Source organism: Vulpes vulpes, chromosome 11 (genome assembly GCF_048418805.1).
Source record: "Vulpes vulpes isolate BD-2025 chromosome 11, VulVul3, whole genome shotgun sequence".
Lineage (NCBI taxonomy): Eukaryota > Metazoa > Chordata > Mammalia > Carnivora > Canidae > Vulpes > Vulpes vulpes.
Genome location: NC_132790.1, coordinates 21,798,759 through 21,821,845, shown reverse-complemented (window position 1 = coordinate 21,821,845; position 23,087 = coordinate 21,798,759). Strand labels below are relative to the sequence as shown.

Genomic DNA, 23,087 nt, shown 5'->3' with positions numbered 1-23,087 from the left:
TACAGGGCTAGACATCAGGACTCTGGGATCAACACCTGAGCTGAAGGTACACACAACCAATGGAGCCATCCTGACATTCCTTGATTACCATTTTAAATGACATCATTTTTATTTCATTTTTCCATTCATTATAGCTGCTATAAAACATTACTGATGTTTCCTCCAGCTTTATTGAGGAGATTATTTAAAGACTGCTTATATTGGATATGTGTAACTTGTGACACAATATAGGTATCCACTATGAAATACTCAACAAAACCAAGCTAATCAACATATCCATCACTTCACACCTGTACCATTTTCCTATTTTTTTTCTCTTTTGTGATGAGAGTACCCAAGATCTATCCGCTCAGCAAATTTTAAGTACACAATACAGTATAAAAATTTACGGATTTGTATGTTGTTTTTATGGAACTCCGTTGACTTTTCTTTGCTTTATAAAGCCTAGGAAAATAAGTAAATAAATAAATAAAAACAAATTGATAAACAAAATCTAGAATTTATCTTTTTTCTTTCCCCAATTCTTACACTTCTTTAACTTGTATTAACAAAAACTCAAGTATAACACGATATTCTACAAGTCTTCACACTGGGTATACTAGTCTGTTTAGCCTCTTCACACTTTGGGATACATGTTCTTGATACTCTATGCTTTATATCATAGTTCACCATACCTGAGACCACTTAAGGCAGACAAAAATCATAAGGAGGAAGATTTATTCTTCTGACTCTGTACTCTCTCTAAATCTGCCTCTGGGGAAAGTTATTGCTCAGCTACCCAGATGACATATACCTTAATTCTCTGGGGCTCAGAATCTGATTTTATTTTATTTATATTTTTTAAAAATTTCTTTTTATTGGAGTTCAATTTTCCAACATATACAATAACACCCAGTGCTCATCCCGCCAAGTGCCCCCTTCAGTGCCCGTCACCCAGTCACCCCAACACCCGCCCACCTCCCTTTCCATTAGCCCTTGTTTGTTTCCCAGAGTTAGAAGTCTCTCATGTTCTGTCCCCTCTCTGATATTTCCACTCATTTTCTCTCCTTTCCCCTTATTCCCTTTCACTATTTTTTATATTCCACAAATGAATGAGACCATAAAATGTTTGTCCTTCTCTGATTGACTTATTTCACTCAGCATAATACCATCCAGTTCCATCCACGTAAAAGCAAATGGTGGATATTTGTCGTTTCTAATGGCTGAGTAATATTCCATTGTATACATAGACCACAGCTTCTTTATCCATTCATCTTTCGATGGACACCGAGGCTCCTTCCACAGTTTGGCTATTGTGGACATTGCTGCTAGAAACATCGGGGTGCAGGTGTCCTGGCGTTTCACTCTGTATCTTTGGGGTAAATCCCCAGCAGTGCAATTGCTGGGTCTTAGGGTAGTTCTATTTTTAACTCTTTGAGGAACCTCCACACAGTTTTCCAGAGTGACTGTACCAGTTCACATTCCCACCAACAGTGCAAGAGGATTCTCCTTTCTCCACATCCTCTCCAACATTTGTTTCCTGTCTTGTTAATTTTCCCCATTCTCACTGGTGTGAGGTGGTATCTCATTGTGGTTTTGATTTGTATTTCCCTGATGGCCAGTGATGCAGAGCATTTTCTCATGTGCGTGTTGGCCATGTCTATGTCTTCCTCTGAGAGATTTCTCTTCATGTCTTTTGCCCATTTTGTGATTAGATTGTGTGTTTCTTTGCTGTTGAGTTTAATAAGTTCTTTATAGATCTTGGATACTAGCCCATTATCTGATAGGTCATCTGCAAATGTCTTCTCCCATTCTCTAGGTTGTCTTGTCTTTTAGTTTTGCTGACTGTTTCTTTGGCTGTGCAAAAGCTTCGTATCTTGATGAAGTCTCAATAGTTCATTTTTGCTTTTGTTTCCCTTGCCTTCATGGGTGTATCTTGCAAGAAGTTGCTGTGGCCAAGTTCAAAAAGGGTGTTGCCTGTGTTCTCCTCTAGGATTTTGATGAAACCTTGCCTCACATTTAGATCTTTCATCTATTTTGAGTTTGTCTTGGTGTATGGTGAAAGAGAGTGGTCTAGTTTCATTCTTCTGCATGTGGATGTCCAATTTTCCCAGCACCATTTATTGAAGAAACTGTGTTTTTTCCAGTGGATAGTCATTCCTGCTTTGTCAAATATTAGTTGACCATAGAGTTGAGGATCCACTTCTGGATTCTCTATTCTGTTCCATTGATCTGTGTGTGTGTTTGTGCCAGTACCACACTGTCTTGATGACCACAGCTTTGTAGTACAACCTGAAATCTGGCATTGTGATGCCCACAGCTTTGGTTTTCTTTTTTAAAATTCCCCTGGCTATTCAGGGTCTTTTCTGATTCCAAACAAATCTTAAGATGATTTGTTCCAACTTTCTGAAGAAAGTCCATGGTATTTTGATAGGGATTGCATTAAATGTGTAAATTGCCCTGGGTAGCAAGGACATTTTCACAATATTAATTCTGCCAATCCATGAGCATGGAATATTTTTCCATCTCTTTGTGTCTTACTCAATTTATTTCAAAAGTGTTCTGTAGTTTTTAGGGTATGCATCCTTTACTCTTTGGTTAGGTTTATTCCTAGGTATCTTATGCTTTTGGGTGCAATTGCAAATGGGATTGACTCCTTAATTTCTCTTTCTTCAGTCTTATTGTTAGTGTATAGTAATGCCATTGATTTCTGGGCATTGATTTCGTATCCTGCCAGACTGCCAAATTGCTGTATGAGTTCTAGCAATCTTGGGGTAGAGGCTTTTGGGTTTTCCATGTACCATGTATCATGTCATTGGAGAAGAGGGAGAGTTTGACTTCTTTGCCAATTTGAATGGCTTTTATTTCTTTTTGTTGCCTGATTGCTAAGGCTAGGACTTCTAGTACGATGTTGAATAGCAGTGGTGAGAGTGGACATCCCTGTCTTGTTCCTGATCTTAGGGGAAAGGCTCCCAGTGTTTCCCCATTTGCTGTGGGTTTTTGGTAGATGTCTTTTAAGATGCTGAACAATGTTCCCTCTATCCCTACACTCTGAAGAGTTTTGATCAGGAATGGATGCTGTTTTGTCAAATGCTTTATCTGCATCTATTGAGAGGATCATATGGTTCTTGGTTTTTCTCTTGCTGAGAAGATGAATCACATTGATTGTTTTACGAGTGTTGAGCCAGCCTTGCATCCTGGGGATAAATCCCACTTCGTCATGGTGAATAATCTTAATGTACTTTTGAATCTGATTGGCTAGTACCTTGTTGAGAATTTTTGCATCCATGTTCATCAGGGATATTGGTGTATAATTCTCCTTCTTGGTGGGGTCATTGTCTGGTTTTGGAATTAAGGTGATGCTGGCCTCATAGAACGAGTTTGGAAGCATTCCATCTCTTTCTATCTTTCCGAACAGCTTTAGTAAACAGGTATGGTTTCTTCTTTAAACGTTTGATAGAATTCCCCTGGGAAGCCATCTGGCCCCGGACTTTTGTGTCTTGGGAGGTTTTTGATGACTGCTTCAATCACCTCCCTGGTTATTGGCCTGTTCAGGTTTTCTATTTCTTCCTGTTCCAGTTTTAGTAGTTTGCGGTTTTCCAGAAATGCATCCATTTCTTCTAGATTGCTTAATTTATTGGCATAAATCTGCTCATAATAAGTTTTTAAGATCGTTTGTATTTCCTTGGTATTGGTGGTGATCTTGCTTTCTCATTCATGATTTTATTAATTTGAGTCTTTTCTCTCTTCTTTTTAATAAGACTGGCTAATGGTTTATCTATCTTATTAATTCTTTCAATGAACCAACTCCTGGTTTTGCTGATCTATTCTACAGTTCTTCTGGTCTCTATTTCATTGAGTTATGATGGAATCTTTATTAACTCTTTTCTTCTGCTGGGGGTAGGATATATTTGCTGTTTTTTCTCCAGCTCCTTTAGGTGCAAGGTTAGCTTTTGTATATGAGTTCTTTCCAGTTTTTGGATGGATGTTTGTAATGCGATGTATTTCCCCCTCAGGACTGCTTTTGCTGTATCCCAAAGATTTTGAATGTTGTATCTTCATTCTCATTAGTTGCCATGAATCTTTTTAAATCTTCCTTAATTTCTTGGTTGACCTTTTCATCTTTTAGCAGGATGGTCCTTAACCTCCAAGTGCTTGAAATCCTTCCAAAGTTCTTCTTGTAATTTAGTTCCAATTTCAAAGCATTATGGTCTGAAAATATGCAGGGGAGGATCCCAATTTTTTGGTTAAGAGATGATTTGTGACCCAGTATGTGGCCTATCCTGGAGAAAGCTCCATGTGCACTTGAGAAAAATGTGTATTCAGTTGCGTTTGGACGTAAAGTTCTTTAAATATCTGTGAAATCCCTCTGGTCCAGTGTATCATTTAAATCTCTTGTTTCTTCAGAGATGTTGTGCTTAGAACATCTGTCAATTGTAGAAAGCACTACATTGAAGTCACCAAGTATTATTGTAGTATTATGTAAGTATGTCTTAATTTTGGTTACTAATTGATTGATATACTTGGCAGCTCTCACATTCGGGTCATAAATATTGATGATTGTTAGGTCCTCTTGTTGGATAGATCCTTTAAGTATGATATAGTGTCCCTCTTCATCTCTTACTACAGTCTTTGGGATAAACTTTAATTTATCTGATATAAGTATGTCTACCCCTGCTTTCTTTTGAGGACCATTTGAATGGTAAATGGTTCTCCAACCTTTTATTTTCAGGCTGTAGGTGTCCTTAGGTCTAAAATGAGTCTCTTGTAGACAGCAAATAGATGGGTCCTGCTTTTTTATCCAGTCTGAAACCCTGTGCCTTTTGATGGGGTCATTAAGCCCGTTCACATTCAGAGTTACTATTGAAAGATATGAATTTAGTGTCATCATGATACCTATTCAGTCCCTGTTTTTGTGGATTTTTTCCTTGGACTTCCTTTTTCTATTACAGAATCACCCTTAGTATTTCTTGGAGAGCCGGTTGGTGGTCACATATTCTTTCAGTTTCTGCCTATCTTGGAAGCTCTTTATCTCTCCTTCTATTCTGAATGAGAGCCTTGCTGGATAAAGTATTATTGGCTGCAGGTTCTTCTCATTTAGGACCCTGAATATATCCTTCCAGCCCTTTCTGGCCTGTCAGGTCTCTGGGGAGAGGCCTGCTGTTATCCTAATGCTTCGCCCCATAAAAGTTAGAGATTTCTTGTCTCTTGCTGCTTTAAGGATCTTCTTTCTATCTTTGGAATTTGCAAGTTTCACTATTAAATGTCAAGGTGTTGAGTGGTTTTTATTGATTTTAGGGGGGGATCTCTCTATCTCCTGGATCTGAATACCTGTTTCCCTTCCCATGTTAGGGAAATTCTCAGCTATGATTTGTTCAAATATATATTTTGGACTTCTGTCCTTTTCGGCACCTTCAGTAACCCCAATTAAATGTAGGTTTTTCCTTCTGAGGCTGTCATTTATTTCCCTTAACCTATCCTCATGATCTTTTTTTTAAGATTTTATTTATTTATTCATAGAGACAGAGAGAGAGAGAGAGAGAGAGAGAGAGGCAGAGACACAGGCAGAGGGAGAAGCAGGCATCATACAGAGTGCCTGACGTGGGACTCGATCCAGGGTCTCCAGGATCACACCCTGGGCTGCAGGCAGCGCTAAACCGCTGTGCCACCAGGGCTGACCCCTCATGATCTTTTCATTGTTTTTCTCTTATTTCCTCAGTTTCCCTCCTTGCCATCAACTTGTCCTCTATGTCACTCACTCGTTCTTCTACCTTGTTAACCCTCATCGTTAGGAACTCCAGTTTGGATTGCATCTCATTTAATTTTGAATTTAATTTGCATCTCATTTAATTTTTAATTTCGGCCTGATTAGATCTAAATTCTACAGTCATGAAGTCTCTTGAATCCTTTATACTTTTTTTTAGAGCCACCAGTAGCTTTATAATTGTGCTTCTGAATTGGCTTTCTGATATTGAATTATAATCCAAATTTTGTAACTCTGTGGGATAGAAGACTGTTTCTGATTCTTTCTTTTGAGGTGAGGTTTTCCTTCTAGTCATTTTGCTCAGTGCAGAGTGGCCAAAAACAAGTTGTACTGGAAAAAGGAGAAAAAGAGAAGAAGAAGAAGAAGAAGAAGAAGAAGAAGAAGAAGAAGAAGAAGAAGGAAAAAAAAGGGGGGGGACAAACAGAAAACAAAAAACAAGGGGGAGTTTCCTCTGGTTCTATATATTGTAAATCCCTCGACTTCCCCTTGAACTTTCCAGTGCTGCTTGGTCAGTAACTTGCTTTTCTGCTGTCCTTCTACCTGGTCTTCCGACGGAGGGACCTGCTGTGCTGATTCTCAGGTGTGTGCATCTGGGGTAGCAGCCCAGCCCCCTGCCAGGTGCACAGCTCAGTGGGAGTTGTTTTTCCTATGAGGCCCCTGCTCAGTCCCAGGTACAAGGTGACACCAGGAGGAACAACAGTGGCAGTGGCCAGCTGTCTAGTTCTGGAGTCAGCTCCCGCAATAACTACTGCAGCTCAGAATCTGATTTTAAATTCCTCAGCATCCTATTATGAAAGACCATTCTCATGTTAATAATCTTAGTGTCCTGTTTTTTTAATTGTGTCTGGAAGACTATGTCAGTTTTCTCTAAACTCCTCCAGGGCTCACCATTTCTATCTTGTGTGGTATTCTATCTTTCTTAGTCATTGTTACCCATCTGGAAATTTAGTGGTCATGGAGATGATAGGATATGGCACATTGCCTTCAAAATTTCTAGGGTAATGGCTCAGTAATGGTGCCTCCATCAGCTAAAAACAGACAGTGCTCTCCTAACTCCTTCAGCATCTACACATCCCTGAGCCCTCAACTTGAAAGTTTCTTAAAATTGTCAACTCAATCATTGTTTACTCTATCATATTTCATACATTCTTAGTGGAAAATTGGCATTTTCTTAGATCCCCATTGCCAAAATCAAGCATTAAAAAGTCCTTCAAGGCTCACTTAAAACACACATTTAAACAAATATTTTGCCAGCTTATTGTAATTGAATTGCTCTCTGACTCTTTTTCATTCCTTGGAGAATTTGACCCTAAACCAGAATCTTATTTGCTGCAACTTTTATCAACATTTTATGTGATTTCCATATCTTTTTTTTAAAAGATTTTATTTATTTCTTCATTAGAGACAGAGAGAGAGACAGAGAGAGAGAGAGAGAGAGAGAGGGAGAGAGGGAGAGAAGCAGGCTCCATGCAGGGAGCCTGATGTGGGACTCATTCCAGGTCTCCAGGATCACGCCCTGGGCTGAAGGTGGCGCTAAACCACTGAGCTACCCGGGGTGCCCATGATTCCCATATGTATAATGAAGATCCATTCCAATAATTTTCATATGAATTATTGTTACCAGAGCTAGGTTCGGTTTGCTGGGTTGTTTTTTTAGTTTCTCTGTTCATAATAATTACCATCATAATCAAAATAAAATTTACATTGATTAAATGCCAAGTACATCATATGATATATTTCATTTAATTATCAAGTTAGTAAAGAAGGTACTAAAATAATTCCATTTTACTAGTCAAAAACCAATAGTTACATAACAGGACAATTTTGTAGAGTTACTGTGGGACAGGCAAACCCAAAATTCCAGCGTCAAAGTATTTTTCTTAACCCCTAAAATAGACTTACTTGCTCATATTCAAGGGAGAAAACATATGTTTTGAGCCAAGATAATTATTCAGAAATCCAAGGATCAAGGAAACAGCCTTTCATTTCTCACATTGACATTATACATACATTAAAGTGTGTTACACATTACATAGTATATATATAATAGAAAAACAAAGAAAAAAAAAACTATCCCATAGAGGGATGCAAAGGTTCAAGAAAATACTTCCAAGTTCATTTTTTGCTTTCTTCAAGTGTAAATAACGTCAGATTTCATGTTCTTATAGCATGTGATAGGCCTTGAGGAAGGAGAGATCATAAAATATTTACATATTTCAAGATTGCAAAAATATTTTCTTGAATGAAGACATTAAGGTACAGTATAGAGACAAGCTTATAGAAAATTATATTTCATGAGATTAGAGCCATTTACATAAGATTATTGGTAAACATCCTATGTAATCTATTATTGCTTTTTAATTTTGGACTCAGTATGACATTTTTAATCTTTTAGTCCCTCCCTCAATGAAGTCTCTGTTGATAACAGGATACTTCCTTGGTGATTTGGGCCTGAAGCTGCTAATATATTGGGGAAAAAAGTATTAACTTTTAAGTTGTCTACATGGTCTCAGATGGGTTCATTTAATTTATTATTTGTTTTAATTCAATATTATCTGTTCCTTCAGTAACCTATATTCTGTGTTTATGCCATATAGGAGACATTATGTCAGTGAGACAGAAAATATATCATTTTAGAACTCACATTTCTATTTAAGAAAAAGGTACTGATAAAAATAAATATGGTTAAGTGACCTCATGCTACTAGGCAATTGTTTACTGATTGCAGTGGGAGAGTTTTATATTTCAGCAGAATTTCAAATGTCTGTGCAAAATCTCACAAACTCACCATTCTCAATTCCCAGCTTACCCAAAAAATTATCATCCGGGTTCAATTCTAAAATACATTCCTCTTTTCTCAGAGATATCTTATGTTTGCTTAGAAATAAGGTACAATGCAAGAAAATAGCAGGTCTAGGAGAATTAGGAATATCATTAGTTTTTCCATGTCCTTAAGTGCTTTCTGAAAATACACTGGTAACTTTGGCATTTACTGTCCTTTTAAGTGTGTTGGGGATTCTTTATAGATTTCAATCATTCTGATTCCTCATTCAAATATTATGTGTGTGTGTGTCTGTGTGTGTGTGTGTGTGTGTATGTGTTTAATTCAGAAATATGCAGCGTTTAGCATCAACCTTCATTTTAACAACATGTGCTGATGAATGAGAAAAGCAATATCACTCGGTCTTGAATCTGTTTGGTCTTCACCCCATAAATGATGGGGTTTAGCATAGGGGGAACAACCACATAGAGATTGGCTACCAGGATGTGGATGTGGTGAGGGATGGTTTTACCCCCAAAACGATGGGCAAAAAATGAAAAGAATGCTGGGGCATAGAACATAAGGATGACACAGATGTGAGAAGCACATGTGTTGAGGGCCTTGAATCTGGCAGCCCAGGAAGGTATCTGAAACACTGTGCAAAGGATCATGGTGTACGACATAATGATGAACACAATATCCAGTCCTGTAGACAGTAGGGCCACAGTCAGGCCATAGATGATGTTGACCTTGATACTGTCACATGCCAATCTGGCAATGCCCATGTGCTCACAGTAGGAGTGGGGAATGATGTTTCTCCCACAGTACCTAAGTCGGTAAACCAGGAAGATGAATGGAAGGCAGATGATAAGGCTCCTGACCACAGCCGCTATGCCAATCTTCCCAGTGGCTGAGGAGGTTAAGATCGTGGTGTATCTCAGGGGGTGACAGATGGCCACATAGCGGTCAAATGCCATGGCCAGGAGAATAGCAGATTCTGCCACAAAGATGAAATGTATGAAGAACATCTGGGATACACAGCTACCGAAAGATATATCCATGGACTGGAACCAGAAGATGGCCAGCATCTTGGGGGCCGTGGCTGTGGAGAGCAGCACATCTGCCGAGGCCAGCATGGAAAGGAAAAAATACATGGGCTCGTGGAGACTGCGCTCAGTCACAATCAGGAAGATCAAGAAGCTGTTGCCTATGACAGCCAACACGTACATGGAACAGATAGGGATGGAGATCCAGGGGTGAGAATCCTCCAGCCCTGGGATTCCAATCAGGACATACCACATATCCTGGGTATTGGTGTGGTTGTAAGAGAAAGGGGCCATCTCCTGCAGCATATTCAGGACCTAGTACCTTGAATAAAAACCACAGGGCAGACTGAGAATTGAAGAGCACCACTGGTTGATGTAGCATCAGAATTTCTTCCCCAATATGTTCTTCTCCGTGGAACCACAGTGAGGTGTATAAACCAGCCTAAAATTGCACTCAGACTCATTACATGGAAATTTTAAAACATCTCTTGAAAAAATAGTTACCATTTGATAAGTGCTTAATATATGTCTAGTATTCCCAAAATTTAAACTCATTAAATCTTCACAATAGCCTGTTGAAAAGACTTGAACAATAATCCTTGATGTGAATATCGTTCTTATTCCCACAGATGAAAAAAAAGAATCCCACAGACTTTCAGCTTCCTGACTTAGGTCCCATTAGAGCCAAAGAGTGAAAATGTGAAAGCTCTGATCTTAACCACCATCGAATGTTGCCTATACAAAAACACGTCATCAAAATTTTCACTGATCCTACCCCTGAGTAACAGAGATACATGTGAAATTGATCATACTGCTTATTGAAGAGGGAGGGAATTCGGTTTTACCAAGATAGATTTCAGACCATGTATACACAGAGGCTCTCTTGAGCATTGATTGCCCATAGAAATGATGCTAAGGCCTATGCTGGGCATTGAGGAGCCACAGATGAATTAACTGATTCTTGTCTGCTAATCAACATGTTTCTTAAAATTACAGGCTGAACATTAAAAACCTAAAGTTCATGCAAGATCAAGCTCAGTTAGATTCTTTTGTTTTTGTTTTTAAAGATTATTTATTTATTTATTCATGAGAGACACAGAAATAAAGAGGCAGAGACACAGGCAGAGGGAGAAGCAGGCTCCATGCAGGGAGCCCGACATGGGACTCGATTTCGGGTCTCCTGGGCCGAAGGCAGCACTAAGCCACAAAGCCACCCAGGGCTGACTGCTCAGTTAGGTTCGTAAATGGATATGCCCTGCATATGGTGAGGAAAAACATTCTCTTCCTTTTGGGTCATTGATTGAAAATTGGACTACATATTTATTATTTCTAACTCCCCACACAGCAGCAAATACTAATGTTTCACATTACAAAGTAGGCATCCGCTGTCCCTCACTAAAAGGGAGGGTGAATAATTTACTGTTTGCTCTTTTTCTAGAGTTCCAAAAGAAAGTGCATAAAATCAGGAGACCTGTTGGGTGAAAAACATACTAGGAGATACAACATGTGAGTGGGATGTGTGTGTGTGAGGGGGTGTGTCCATATGAACACACACATACAAACGAGGGAATAGGCATGAATAGGAAAGAAGTGGATAACGAGTGGCTTCCATCCTCCCTCAGTCCCCATTCTTCAATAAAAGCGCTCAATGCATTTGCTGAAGAGGCACATGGACTTAAGGGATGTTAACCTATTTACCTCTTGTTTTCAAGGTGTCAGGATCACTGCACAGTATAATCTGACCACTTTGACTTTTTTCATTAAATGTTCAAAAATCTGGCACTTCATTTCATATTATTGAAATATCTGGATTCCATTTTTGTTTTTCTTGTTTCTATTGAAGAATTTATATACAAGGTTGCATTAGTTTCAAGAGGACCACACCATGATTGGACAAGTCTATATGTTATGTTATATTCGCCAGATGGATACATCTCATATGCCACCATGCAACGCCATTATAATTCCACTGACACTATTCCCTATATTTGCCTTTTATTCCTGGGACTAATAATTCCAAAAAGGAAAGGTTCTCTCTTCCACTCCCTTTCACCCATCTTATCTATCTTCCATCCCCCTATCCCTACGGCAACCATTAGTTTGTTCTCTATGGTTATTTGGACCCCATGTATTAAATTACAGTTTAGAATATATAACCTTCAAATGATCATCCCATTAGACCTTTCCTTAAGGTGGTACATAATTCTTGAAAGATGTTGCACTAAAATGTTGAGATGCATAAGTCTCTGGATCTCCTTTGATTACATAAGCTAATTGTCTAAACATTTAACATACAGGTAAAATTAATTGCTGGAAATTTATTTTAAAAGGGATTGCAGGGTTTTAGAGTGTGAGAGAAAAGATAAGTTTGGCAGTATACTTGATCCAGACCTGAACCAGAATCATGTATGTGAGTCAAGTACAGTTATGGGGAGGGGTTGTAGAGTGAGCGGGGCTTCATAAGGACATCAGAGATGGGGGAGGAAGGAGTCTACATGAATGATGAAAAGCACAGAAAAGGAGGTAGAAGAGAAATCAAACCAATTTATAGATATTCTCCTGATCCTTTGGGACACCAGTGACCTGGTTTATTTTACTTGATTTCCTCTTGGCGTAGCAGTATCACATGCAGCTCTCTAACTTACAGCTCTGAAGCTCACTGAAGAATTTCTTTACAATATTCCTAATGGCCTAGTCTGACTGACCCGTGACTATATGCACAGAGGCAGTGTTGTGGCTACAGGGACAGAATGGGACCTACAGATTAGATGTACATGCTAAGTACGTCATATTCTGCCTACATTTCCATTAAATCTTACTTGATTTTAAGCTTAGTTTTCTTTTGTAAAATACCCAAAAATAAACATCAATGACAGATGTGAGCCAGTTTTGAAGTTACTATTTTAGGATGGTTGCTACTAAATCAGACACATTTTTATCCAGGCAACAGATGAAATTAGGGCACTTCCAAAATTACCATCACTAAGATAAAAAACATTGTTACTTTGAAGTAAGTTCAATGTTTTGGACTTTAGGCTTAGGACCCACGGGACAGACATTGAACTGCTTTAGAGTACACACACAGGCCTTGGCACTTAACACTTTTCACTCTACAACCCCTCCCCTTAGCTGTACTTGACTCACGTACATGGTTCTGGCTAAGGTCTGGAACAAGCATACTGCCAAATGTATCTTTTCTCTCACTCTCTGAAACCCTGAAATGCCTTTTAAAATAAATTTCCAACAATTAATTTAACCTGTATGTTAAATGTTTAGACAATTAGCTTATGTAATCAAAGGAGATCCAGAGACTTATGCATCTCAACATTTTACTGCAACATCTTTCAAGAATTATGTACCACCTTAAGGAAAGATACCACCTTTTTCACCTTAAGGAAAGGTCTAATGGGATGATCGTTTGAGGGTTATATATTCGAAACTGTAAAATCACTTTCTCACACTAGGCACATGGTATCAACTGTAATTTTCATCCCAAATCTGTCCTCTTCATTTTATAAAATGCAGGCAGTTCAGCATGCTGAACTCAGTGGGCTTAGAAATGGAGTTTTAGTTTTGCCCGATCACCAGGGTAGCAACTTTGTCACGTACAGAGAGGAGTCCAAATCTCTAAGCTTCAGCTTCTTCCTCTGTGTTGAGCCCAGCACCTGCTAAATGGTGAATATCAAGGAAATCTAAGGAAAAATGCATGCATGGATCAATGTATACACACCTATACATGGTCTTTAACTACTAGACTTGTGTAACTCCTGAGCCTTATTCTTATTACTGAACCTGGAATAGAAATTCATTGCCCCAATGCCCAACATTCAGAGACGTGTAGTAAAGAAAAACAACCACTGCATAAATATATTCTTAAAGAAAAAAATATTTGTGCTCTTTGCAGATGATTCATTTCGTAAAAGAGTCCAAAGAGCCACTACAATCGCCCCTGCAGTCCAATTACAGACACACACCGCACGTCAGGGGTCAGGGCTGAGAGAAATGTGGGATGATCAAGTTCTAGGAAGACTGAGTAGCTCCTTCGGTTTCCTAAGATTTTCTTCCTTTCCTTCCCTTTCCTTTTTTTCCCTGATGTCTTTTTCTACATCTTTGCTGAGAAAAAGTCAGCTTACTTACCTATCTTTTCTAGGACCCTGAAGATTTTTAACTCGTTGAGATGGAAAAAGTAAAAGGCAGATGATGTTCACAACAAAAATAGGATGGGGCACCTGGGGGTGGATCAATCCATTGAGTCTCTTACTCTTGATTTTCACTCAAGCCATGATCTCAGCATCATGGGATGGAGCACCACGTCAGGCTCAGTGCTGTGTGCAGAATCTGGCTTGTCCTTCTCCCTCTGATCCTCTCCCTGCTTGTTCTCTCTCTCTCTCTCTCTTTCTCTGTCTCTCTCTCCCTCTCCTTTAAGTGGATACATAAAATCTTTTCAAAACACACACACACACACAAAGAGGAAATGTGTAGCTATTTATACCTCCTTTAGGGATCTCTCAGGCCCAAGATCTTCAGTCCCCAGAGGACTGAACTTTACTGATTCATGGAAGGAGAGGGCCCAGACCTCGCTTAGGGGAGAAGCGCCCCCACATTCTCTCCACATGCCACATGTGCAGGTTTCCCTCTGCCCAGCACTATCACACACCCAGATCAGCACACACTTGCCTTTAAACATCCAGGTCTCCATTGAGGGGCAGAGACTCCTGCTAGTGCAGTCATGTCTTGTTCCCTTGGAGGCATCAGCAAATGCAGAGGGTCAATGTCACAAGTGAAAGCATTGTTTGCTTCTTAGAAGTTTCCTAAAACCTTGATGTTGTCATCTTACTTACTTCAAAAATTTAAGACTCCTTGGCCTTCTCTCTCTTCCATTGGTCATATGGTAGAATTAGCATCAGATGGATCCAGAAACGACATTAGCTCCTATAGATATTTTTTATTTGGATATTTATGTTCTCTGCATGAGGTTTTCTTTTTCTGTCTCTGTTTCTTTTTCAACTTTCTCATTCCTAGTAACCATTCTCTAAATGGATTGGGATTGTCTGGGTTTTCTGCAAAGGTTATAACTATAATCTTAGTTTCATCTTTGTTTTATTGTTTGTCCTCTATTTTAACTGATCTCTGTTTCTTTAAAAAATATATATATATATTATATAATATATATGAGAGAGAGAGAGAGAAAGAGAGAGAGAGAAGAGGGAAAAGGAGTGCACAAAGAGGGGTGGGATAGAGAGGAACGGAAAGAAAGAGAATCTCAAGCTGATCTGATGAGCGCAGAGCCCGACTCAGGGTTCCATCTCAGGACATGGAGAGCAGAGTTTAGCTGACAATCAAGATTAAGAAGCTTAACTGACAGTGCCAACCATGTGCCCCTAACTAACACCGATTTTGTCATTGTGTTTCCTGACACAAAAGCAACAGCTTCTCAAGTTTGCTTTCAAGTTTCTTTTCCTGCCCTTTCAACTCTTCCTTTAATTCTCCACTTAAGGAATGTCTCCTTCAAAAGCCCTCAGACCTATTCTCACTGTTTTACACCATGGAATGGACTCTTTTGGCATTTGTGTTGGTGGATGTGGTGTTTTCAATGTTTCAGTAACAGTAAAATACTGCTGCTCAACCTTATTTCCCTAAACAGTCTTTTTCAGATGTAGTTCTGGAGCTGACTCTCAAAGTTTGAGATTTTGTATGTCCCTAGACATGGAAATACGGATAGTTATGTCTAGTCCTCTTGTTATACTTTATAGGTTGAGGGAGAGAAAGAAATCTCTAGACATATTGAGATGGAAGTGACTACCATTATCATCAGGAATCCAATACCTTCCCTCAACCTTTTGAAGGGACTTTATGATATCTTCTAGATTCCTGCATTCTTGTGGAAATTAGCAGGACCATTCTGTTTTCCACTCCTTTGGTATTGGCTTTTGGTTTACTCACTTATTCATTTTCAGCTCCAAGCTACTGCTGTGTCCTTTTCATTCCCATTTTATGTTACAATATAATGATTGCATGTCAGATTTGTCTCTTTATTAAGCAACTGAAGAAGTATTGATGCATTATTACTCACCAAAGTTGACAGTTTACATATGGGATTATGCTGTCTACAATCGTGTGTCTGATGAGAACATGTTTTCTCCCTGATGTCCAAAAGTAGAGAGTTCCTATAAAATATTTTCTGAGCCAAAATGAAGTGAAACAAAGTAAAGATGCTATTAACAACAACAACAACAACAACAAAACCATGAAGGATTTTAAGCATTTCCAGACCCCCAAAATACCCTCTGTTAGGTTTTTTGATACTTCAGGACATATCTTTCTGACAGATGCACAAAATCAATCAGGATAGAGCATAGGTGCTCACAGACAGTATTAATACTGTGGGGTTTTGATACTGTGATGTTGAGTGTGCTTCATGCAGAAGGACCTTGGTGGGGCTGCTCTCACTGCTCCTGTGATGGCTGAATGCAAAACACACACTAAAAGCTAGTTTTGATTTTCACCTTTTTTGTAAAGTTAAAATATTCTTGAGATTTCTTTCAAGTACCAAAAAGAGGACTAATGTAGGTCTTTTAAGACAGCTAACTGCCATAAGGTGAACTTTCTAAAACTAGAGGTTACCTATAGATGATGTCATATACCCACCATCAGAGTATCTTACAGAAAACTTTCACTACCCTAAAATTCCCTGTTCCCTACCTATTCATGTATCTCTCCCTCTTCCTGGACCCCTGGTTACACTGATTTTTATTCTATTACTATAGTATTGCCCTTTCCAGGAGGTCGGGTCCTTGAAATCATATAAATATTCAGCCTTGTCAGGACAGCTTCTTTCACTTAAAAATATGCATTTAAGTTTCTTCCATGTCTTTCCATAGATTGATAGCTCTCTCTCTCTCTCTCTCTCTCTCTCACACACACACACACACACACACACTCTCTCTCTCTCTCTTTCTTTCTCTGTAATCAAAGGGTAATGTTACATTTTACAGAGATACCAGTTTTTTAATCCATTCATCTTAAATGCTTCCAATTTGGAGCAATTGCAAAGAAATCTGAAGTAAAGATTCGGGTGCATGTCTTTGTGTGGACATAAGTCTTCATATCATTGGATAAAATGCCTGGGAATGAATGACCGTATGATAAGAGTATGTTTGATCCTGTGAGAAACTGCATGACTCTCCTCCAGAGAGGCTGTACTAGTTTGGCTTTTCACCAGCAATGAATGAGTATGCCTATGACTGCATCGTTAGCAGCATTTGACATTGTCAGTGTTTTAAGTTTTAGCCATTCTAATAGGTGTGTAGTGCTGTCTCGTTGTTTTACTCTGCATTTGTTAATGACAAATGGTATTAAACATCTTTTTCGCAGAGAAAACTTTAGACAAAGCAGTGAAAGCATTTGACAAAATACAGCAGCCATTCCTGATCAAAACTCTTCAGAGTGTAGGGATAGAGGGAACATTCCTCAGCATCTTAAAAGCCATCTACGATGGGCACCGAAGTGGGCACTTGACAGGATGAGCACTGGGTGTTATTCTATATGTTGGCAAATTGAACACCAATAAAAAATAAATTTGTAAGAAAAAAAAAAGCCATCTACGAAAAGCCCACAGGAAATATCATTCTCAATGGGGAAACACTGGGAGCCTTTCCCCTAAGATCAGGAACAAGAGAGGGATGTCCACTCTCACCACTGCTATTCAACATCATACTAGAAGTCCTAGCCTCAACAATCAGGCAACAAAAATAAATAAAAGGCATTCAAATTGGCAAAGATGTAAAACTCTCCCTCTTCGCAGATGGCATGATACATGGTATGTAGAAAACCCAAAAGACTCCACCCCAACATTGCTAGAACACATACAGCAATTTGGCAGTGTGGCAGGATACAAAATCAATGCCCAGAAATCAGTGGCATTTCTATATACTAACAATGAGACTGAAGAGAGAAATTAAGGAGTCAATCCCATTTAGATCTAAATGTGAGAGAAGATTCCACAACTTCCTAGAGGAAAACACAGGAAACCCTTTTTAATCTTGGCCACAGCAACTTCTTGCAAGATACATCCATAAAGGCAAAGAAACAAAAGCAAAAATGAACTATTGGGACTTCATCAAGATAAGAGGCTTCTGCACAGCAAAAAAAAAAAACAGTCAAGAAAACTAAAAGACAACCTACAGAATGGGAGAGGATATTTACAAATGACGTATCAGATAAAGGGCTAGTATCCAAGATCTATAAAGAACTTATTAAACTCAACACCAAAGAAACAAACAATCCAATCATGAAATGGGCAAAACACATGGACAGAAATCTCACAGAGGAAGACATAGACATGGCCAACAAGCACATGACAAAAACTCCGCATCACTGGCCATCAGGGAAATACAAATCAAAACCACAATGAGATACCACCTCACACCAGTGAGAATAGGGAAAATTAACACGGCAAGAAACAACAAATGTTGAAGAGGATGTGGAGAAAGGGGAACCCTCCTGCACTGTTGGTGGGAATGTGCACTGGTACAGCCACTCTGGAAAACTGTGTGGAGGTTCCTCAAAGAGTTAAAAATAGACCTGCCCTACGACCCAGCAATAGCACTGCTGGGGATTTACCCCAAAGATACAGACGCAGGGAAACATTAGGACACCTGCACCCCGATGTTTCTAGCAGCAATGTCCACAATAGCCAAACTGTGGAAGGAGCCTCGGTGTCCATCGAAAGATGAATGGATAAAGAAGCTGTGGTGTATGTATAAAATCGAATATTACTCAGCCATTAGAAATGACAAACACCCACCATTTGCTTTGACTTGGATGGACCTGGAAGGTATTATGCTGAGTGAAATAAGTCCCTTGGAAAAGGACAAACAGTATATGGCCTCATTCATTTGGGGAAATTAAAAATTAGTGAAAGGGAATAAAGGGAAAAGAGAGAAAATGAGTGAAAATATCAGTGAGGGTGCAAAACATTAGAGACACCTAAGTCTGGGAAATGAACAAGGGGTAGTGGAAGGGGAGGTGGGCAGGGGGTTAGGGTGACTGGGTGATGGGCAATGAGGGGGCACTTGGCGGGTTGAGAACTAGGTGTTATGTTATATGTTGTCAAATTAAACTCCAATAAATGTTTTTAATTAAAAAAATACATTTTTCACGTGCTTATTGGTATTGACCAGTCCTCTTGGAGGGAAATATCTTTTTAGAACGTTTGCCAAATATTTAACAGACTTGTTTATTTCCTTGTTTTTGAATTAAAACGTTCCTTGTATACATTGGATACAGATCCTTTGATGAACAGTATGTTGTAATGGTTTCCTCTGGTCTATGGATTTCTTTTCATTTTCTTAACTTACTATGAAATTATATTCTTTTTTATTTTCTCTTCTGGGTCTTTGGGAGATAGTATCAATGTGGAATTCTGTCCTTTTGTTCTGGGAAAAAATCTTTTATAACACTCTAATACATTCCTATCCTAATATTCTGCCTAAATTTTTATATTCCCTGACTTCCTAGGACACGTACTAGTGATGTGTTGTTGTCGGATTGATCCTCTTTTTCTTCTCCTGCCCCCACACACCCCAATATAACATTTAAACTTTTGTTCTACTTTCTTAATACTATTTCCTGAGAGTTCTATTGATTTTTCTTTAATCTCTCACATTGTTGCTTAATTCATAAAAAATCTTTTGTGTTGTCTAATTATGTCTTATTAAGGGTGTTCTAATCTTCTCTCAAGGATCTATTATGACGGTGTATGTTGTTAGGAGTATTAATTAGGGATTGTGGTTTTTTCTCTTTAAGTTTTATATTCTACTCTGAAGAAGCTCTGCTCAATTCATGTAATTTTCTTTTCATAAATTAAATTTTGATATGTGACTTTTGCATATGTGGATTAGACCTCATCCCTGGTGTAGATTTGGCTGTCCATTCATATGTCATGATGAGGGACCATGAATGTAGCAGGGACTTCCATGGACATACTGGGATATGTTACCTGGTCCATGACATTGTAGGTTCCAGAGGAAGGAGACTACACAAGTCAGTGAGTAAATACTCAAATGTCAGTACCTGTTACTCTTTTCTTTTGAGACGGTTCAATGGAGAATCATCTCAAACTTGCTTCCCTAGAGAGTATCAGTGTGCTGCTATTTTACAAGGAGAATGTAGACAAGTGTTCTATGGGCTTCAACATTCAAAATGAATTATTTTACACAATCCCTCTCTTTTATATGACTCCTCATTCCTATCATCCTTTGTACCCAGTGCCCTTTTACCTGGGTCATATTTGATTCTGTCATTATAGAGACCAAGTGTTTTGCAGGAATTGAAATAGATATTTTCTGGACACTTCAATTAGGAAGCCTTACACACAAACTCACCTTTTGTACCATTCTCAGTGTCACCTCTCACCACTGCCTTGGATGAAATTGCTGTGTTTTTCTAGAGTTGACATACACAGATCATTTTTTACCTCACGGGTATCCCCTTCTGCAGGCACCAGGATTTCAGATTTATGTAACCCATTCTGCCTTTTGGGGATATCTTAATCTTCCATATTTATGTAATTTGCTTACACATACATTGGTAACATTTCACACTGTCTTGTGGGCACCATGGTTTTAGTGAACTTCAGAAAGTAGCAGAAATAAAAACATGACATTCAATCTGCTGAGTTTACCTGTAAATTTACACATCCTATTTCATAATTACATTCCTTAAATTCATATTCTATTATTAAGTGAACACAGGAAGGTACCTAAAGATTCATCTTGGTTAATTACCACGAAATTTGCAGAAACCTATAGCCGACACTGACCAAGAAAAAGAACAGCTCCAGCATCCCCAATATGAATACAGATTCCGTTTCAGTAGGACTGGACTAAGCTCAAGAATATAAGTTTTTTCCAAACTCCCAGATCGAGCTGAGGCTGCAGGACCGGAAGTCACATGTTCAGTAGAAAAGCTCTAGGACACCAGTTTTCACTGCAAAGGGAATTTAGACTGGGTTGGTATTATTTTTAAATTTCTAAGAGAGTGATCCTGGATAGTGGGCTTGTTTTCATTCCCTCACCAGGAGGTCTCTATCCATTCCTCTAGCTGATTCTCCCTTTTTGAGGTAGTGGTCACAAATAGTCTAGGGACCAGAGAAACAGCCTAAGGTAGAAAGCCTTCTAAGTTGATTGAAAAGTAGAGTTCTGTTACATCTAAGGATATTAGGACATATAGTGTACAGTAAGAGCATCGGCCTTTGGACTATTACCAGGGCGGGGTTATTTCCACTAAAAATGTGTTCCCTCACTTCTGAGGATCACAAATCTCTCTCATTCTGGACCATAGCTTTCCGAAGTCAGAACAAAATGAACACTAACAGAGCAATGACTCTCTGTTTTCCCACGTCCTGTTTTGCTCAACTCACCCCGTCTAATATTCTTTAGCTCTCTCCTTTTAGTTTGGCCTCAGTTAAGGAAAAAGCGTCCAAAGCCATGACAGTCGACGTGTAACAAAGTCTACACCAACAGAACACATGCTTCCAAAAATTCAATAGTGGTTTCCATCCATGCTGTATGGCACTCTTGAAGGCTTAGCATGATGTCTGGGCAACTCCCATCAGGTTGTTAGTTCCTACTAGCTCTTTAGGCCACCTCATTGACAACAGCCCTCAGAGACTGTTTAATTTTTGGATAACAAGTTTCTTTTCCTTACAAGTTGGCTCCCAGAAGTCATGGAAGAATATCTTTGTCATGTTTCTAAAAAGGTTACAAAGTGTCAGACAATGCTCCTAAACCCTAAGGTTTTGCTGTCAATTCTCAACCTCAGGATCGGGAAGGATGACTCTAAAATCTCCCTTCCTCCCTAAGAATGGCTTTAGTTGACTTTATGATGGTGCTTCAAGTCAGAGGCCTTTATGACCAACTCTCCTGCCTGTTGTTTCCATGTAAAACCCAGTAATCAGGAGATGTATTTTCCTCAGCTTGCTTCCTTCACACATTTGCCTTCCTTGGACATCCTTCCACTGGTTCACGCAGTTTCAAACATTCTGAAGTTCTTCACAAGTCTCCTCATATAGTACAATTGCACAGTTCTGAAACCACCTGTGGTTTCTGAGGGTATACCAGGTATTTTCACGTCCATTTCATAGCCCTTCTTTCCAACTCTTTTGGCTCATATTCTACAAATTGTCATAATGTGAGGTACAGCCACTCAGAGCATCTGTATGAGTACCAAGTCCTCAAGTGAACCCTCCCATTCACCGTGGAATACAGGACTCTCCAAAAGAGGACTCGGGTGCGTTACATATGGTGCTATTGCCTTAACACAACATAAGCTCATGGCAGTACTCCCAGCATGCCTGACCAGGGCAGGACTTGCCCTGCTGCCCCAGAGGCCTCTGCTTCAGCAAGATTGAGTCAGTGCTGAGGAGAGGTGATGCTGCGGTGTCAAGATATTGAAGGGAAGCTGAGAGACATGTGCCCAGACATGGTCTGTGAGAAACAACAGAATCCCCAAACATTCAGCAGCTAACTGCTGTTTTCATGCTAAATTTGGGTCTTATGACTCTTGTCAAACACATGTTCCTAGATGCTTTGTTCTGTCTCGGAATTATTTCCACACTTTTAAGCTGTTGGATAGTAGCCTATACTTTTGCTTTTTACACTGATTACTTAATTGAGTGAAGCACTAAAAAGGAGGGAAAGATAGAAACACAGAGTTTCAAATGCTAATTTAAAATATAAAGGTTTAGGTTTTACCTATTAATATTAAATTCTTGCTTCATGAAATTGCTCTGATGCAGTCATCTGATGAGCATTACTTAACATTTCTTCCTCAGGTATCCAAGATTATGGGAATATTAAACCATTTTCCCCCTGTATCTCAGCACAGATACCTGATTTCGTTCTTGCTTCCATTCTTTTGAAAATGAACTAAATTTTCTAAATTACTCAGAAGGGAATCTGTTGATATTTTTTTAACTCAGAATCAATAAAGATAAAGTTCATGAAGTTCAATCATAAGCATAAAGTTTCATCTACTAAGAATATTCCCCTCTTCAGATTTAAAATCAGAGTTTACAGCAGAATCTACTTCTGGCCCAGTGACAAAGGAATTTACTTGTAAAATATAACAAGTGAGGATTCTAATTTAAAGTCGACGTGGTGAAAATTGAATCCAAAATCAAATTCCATTAGAAGTTGTCTTTATAATCTATATTGCGCTGTCCAATACAGTAGCCACTGCATTGGCGGAGGCAATGTACTTTCAACATTTAAATATAAATTAACCATATTTAACATGAATTGTAGAGGCATGAGCCCAGTTACACTATTTACATTTCAAGTGTTCAATAGCCATACATAGCTCTTCTTATATCTTGGTCCCTATTACCCTATATTAGAGAACATCTCCATCATGTTAGTAAAACCCTACTGGAGGATTCTGGTCCATATATGCCTATCACAAGATCCCCGAGAGATGGGCACTTTCCCCATTTTTTTAAAGATTTATTTATTTATTTATTTATTCATGATAGACA

At 38.9% G+C, this 23,087-nt stretch overlaps 1 protein-coding gene across 1 annotated transcript; it reads right to left on the bottom strand.

Moving 5' to 3' along the window:
- Positions 1-8,884: 8,884 nt before the first annotated feature.
- LOC112911735 (olfactory receptor 52Z1P-like) lies at positions 8,885-9,856 on the bottom strand. The gene has a single exon (XM_025988411.2). The coding sequence runs from the start codon at positions 9,854-9,856 to the stop codon at positions 8,885-8,887; it is 972 nt and encodes a 323-aa protein (XP_025844196.2).
- Positions 9,857-23,087: the final 13,231 nt, after the last annotated feature.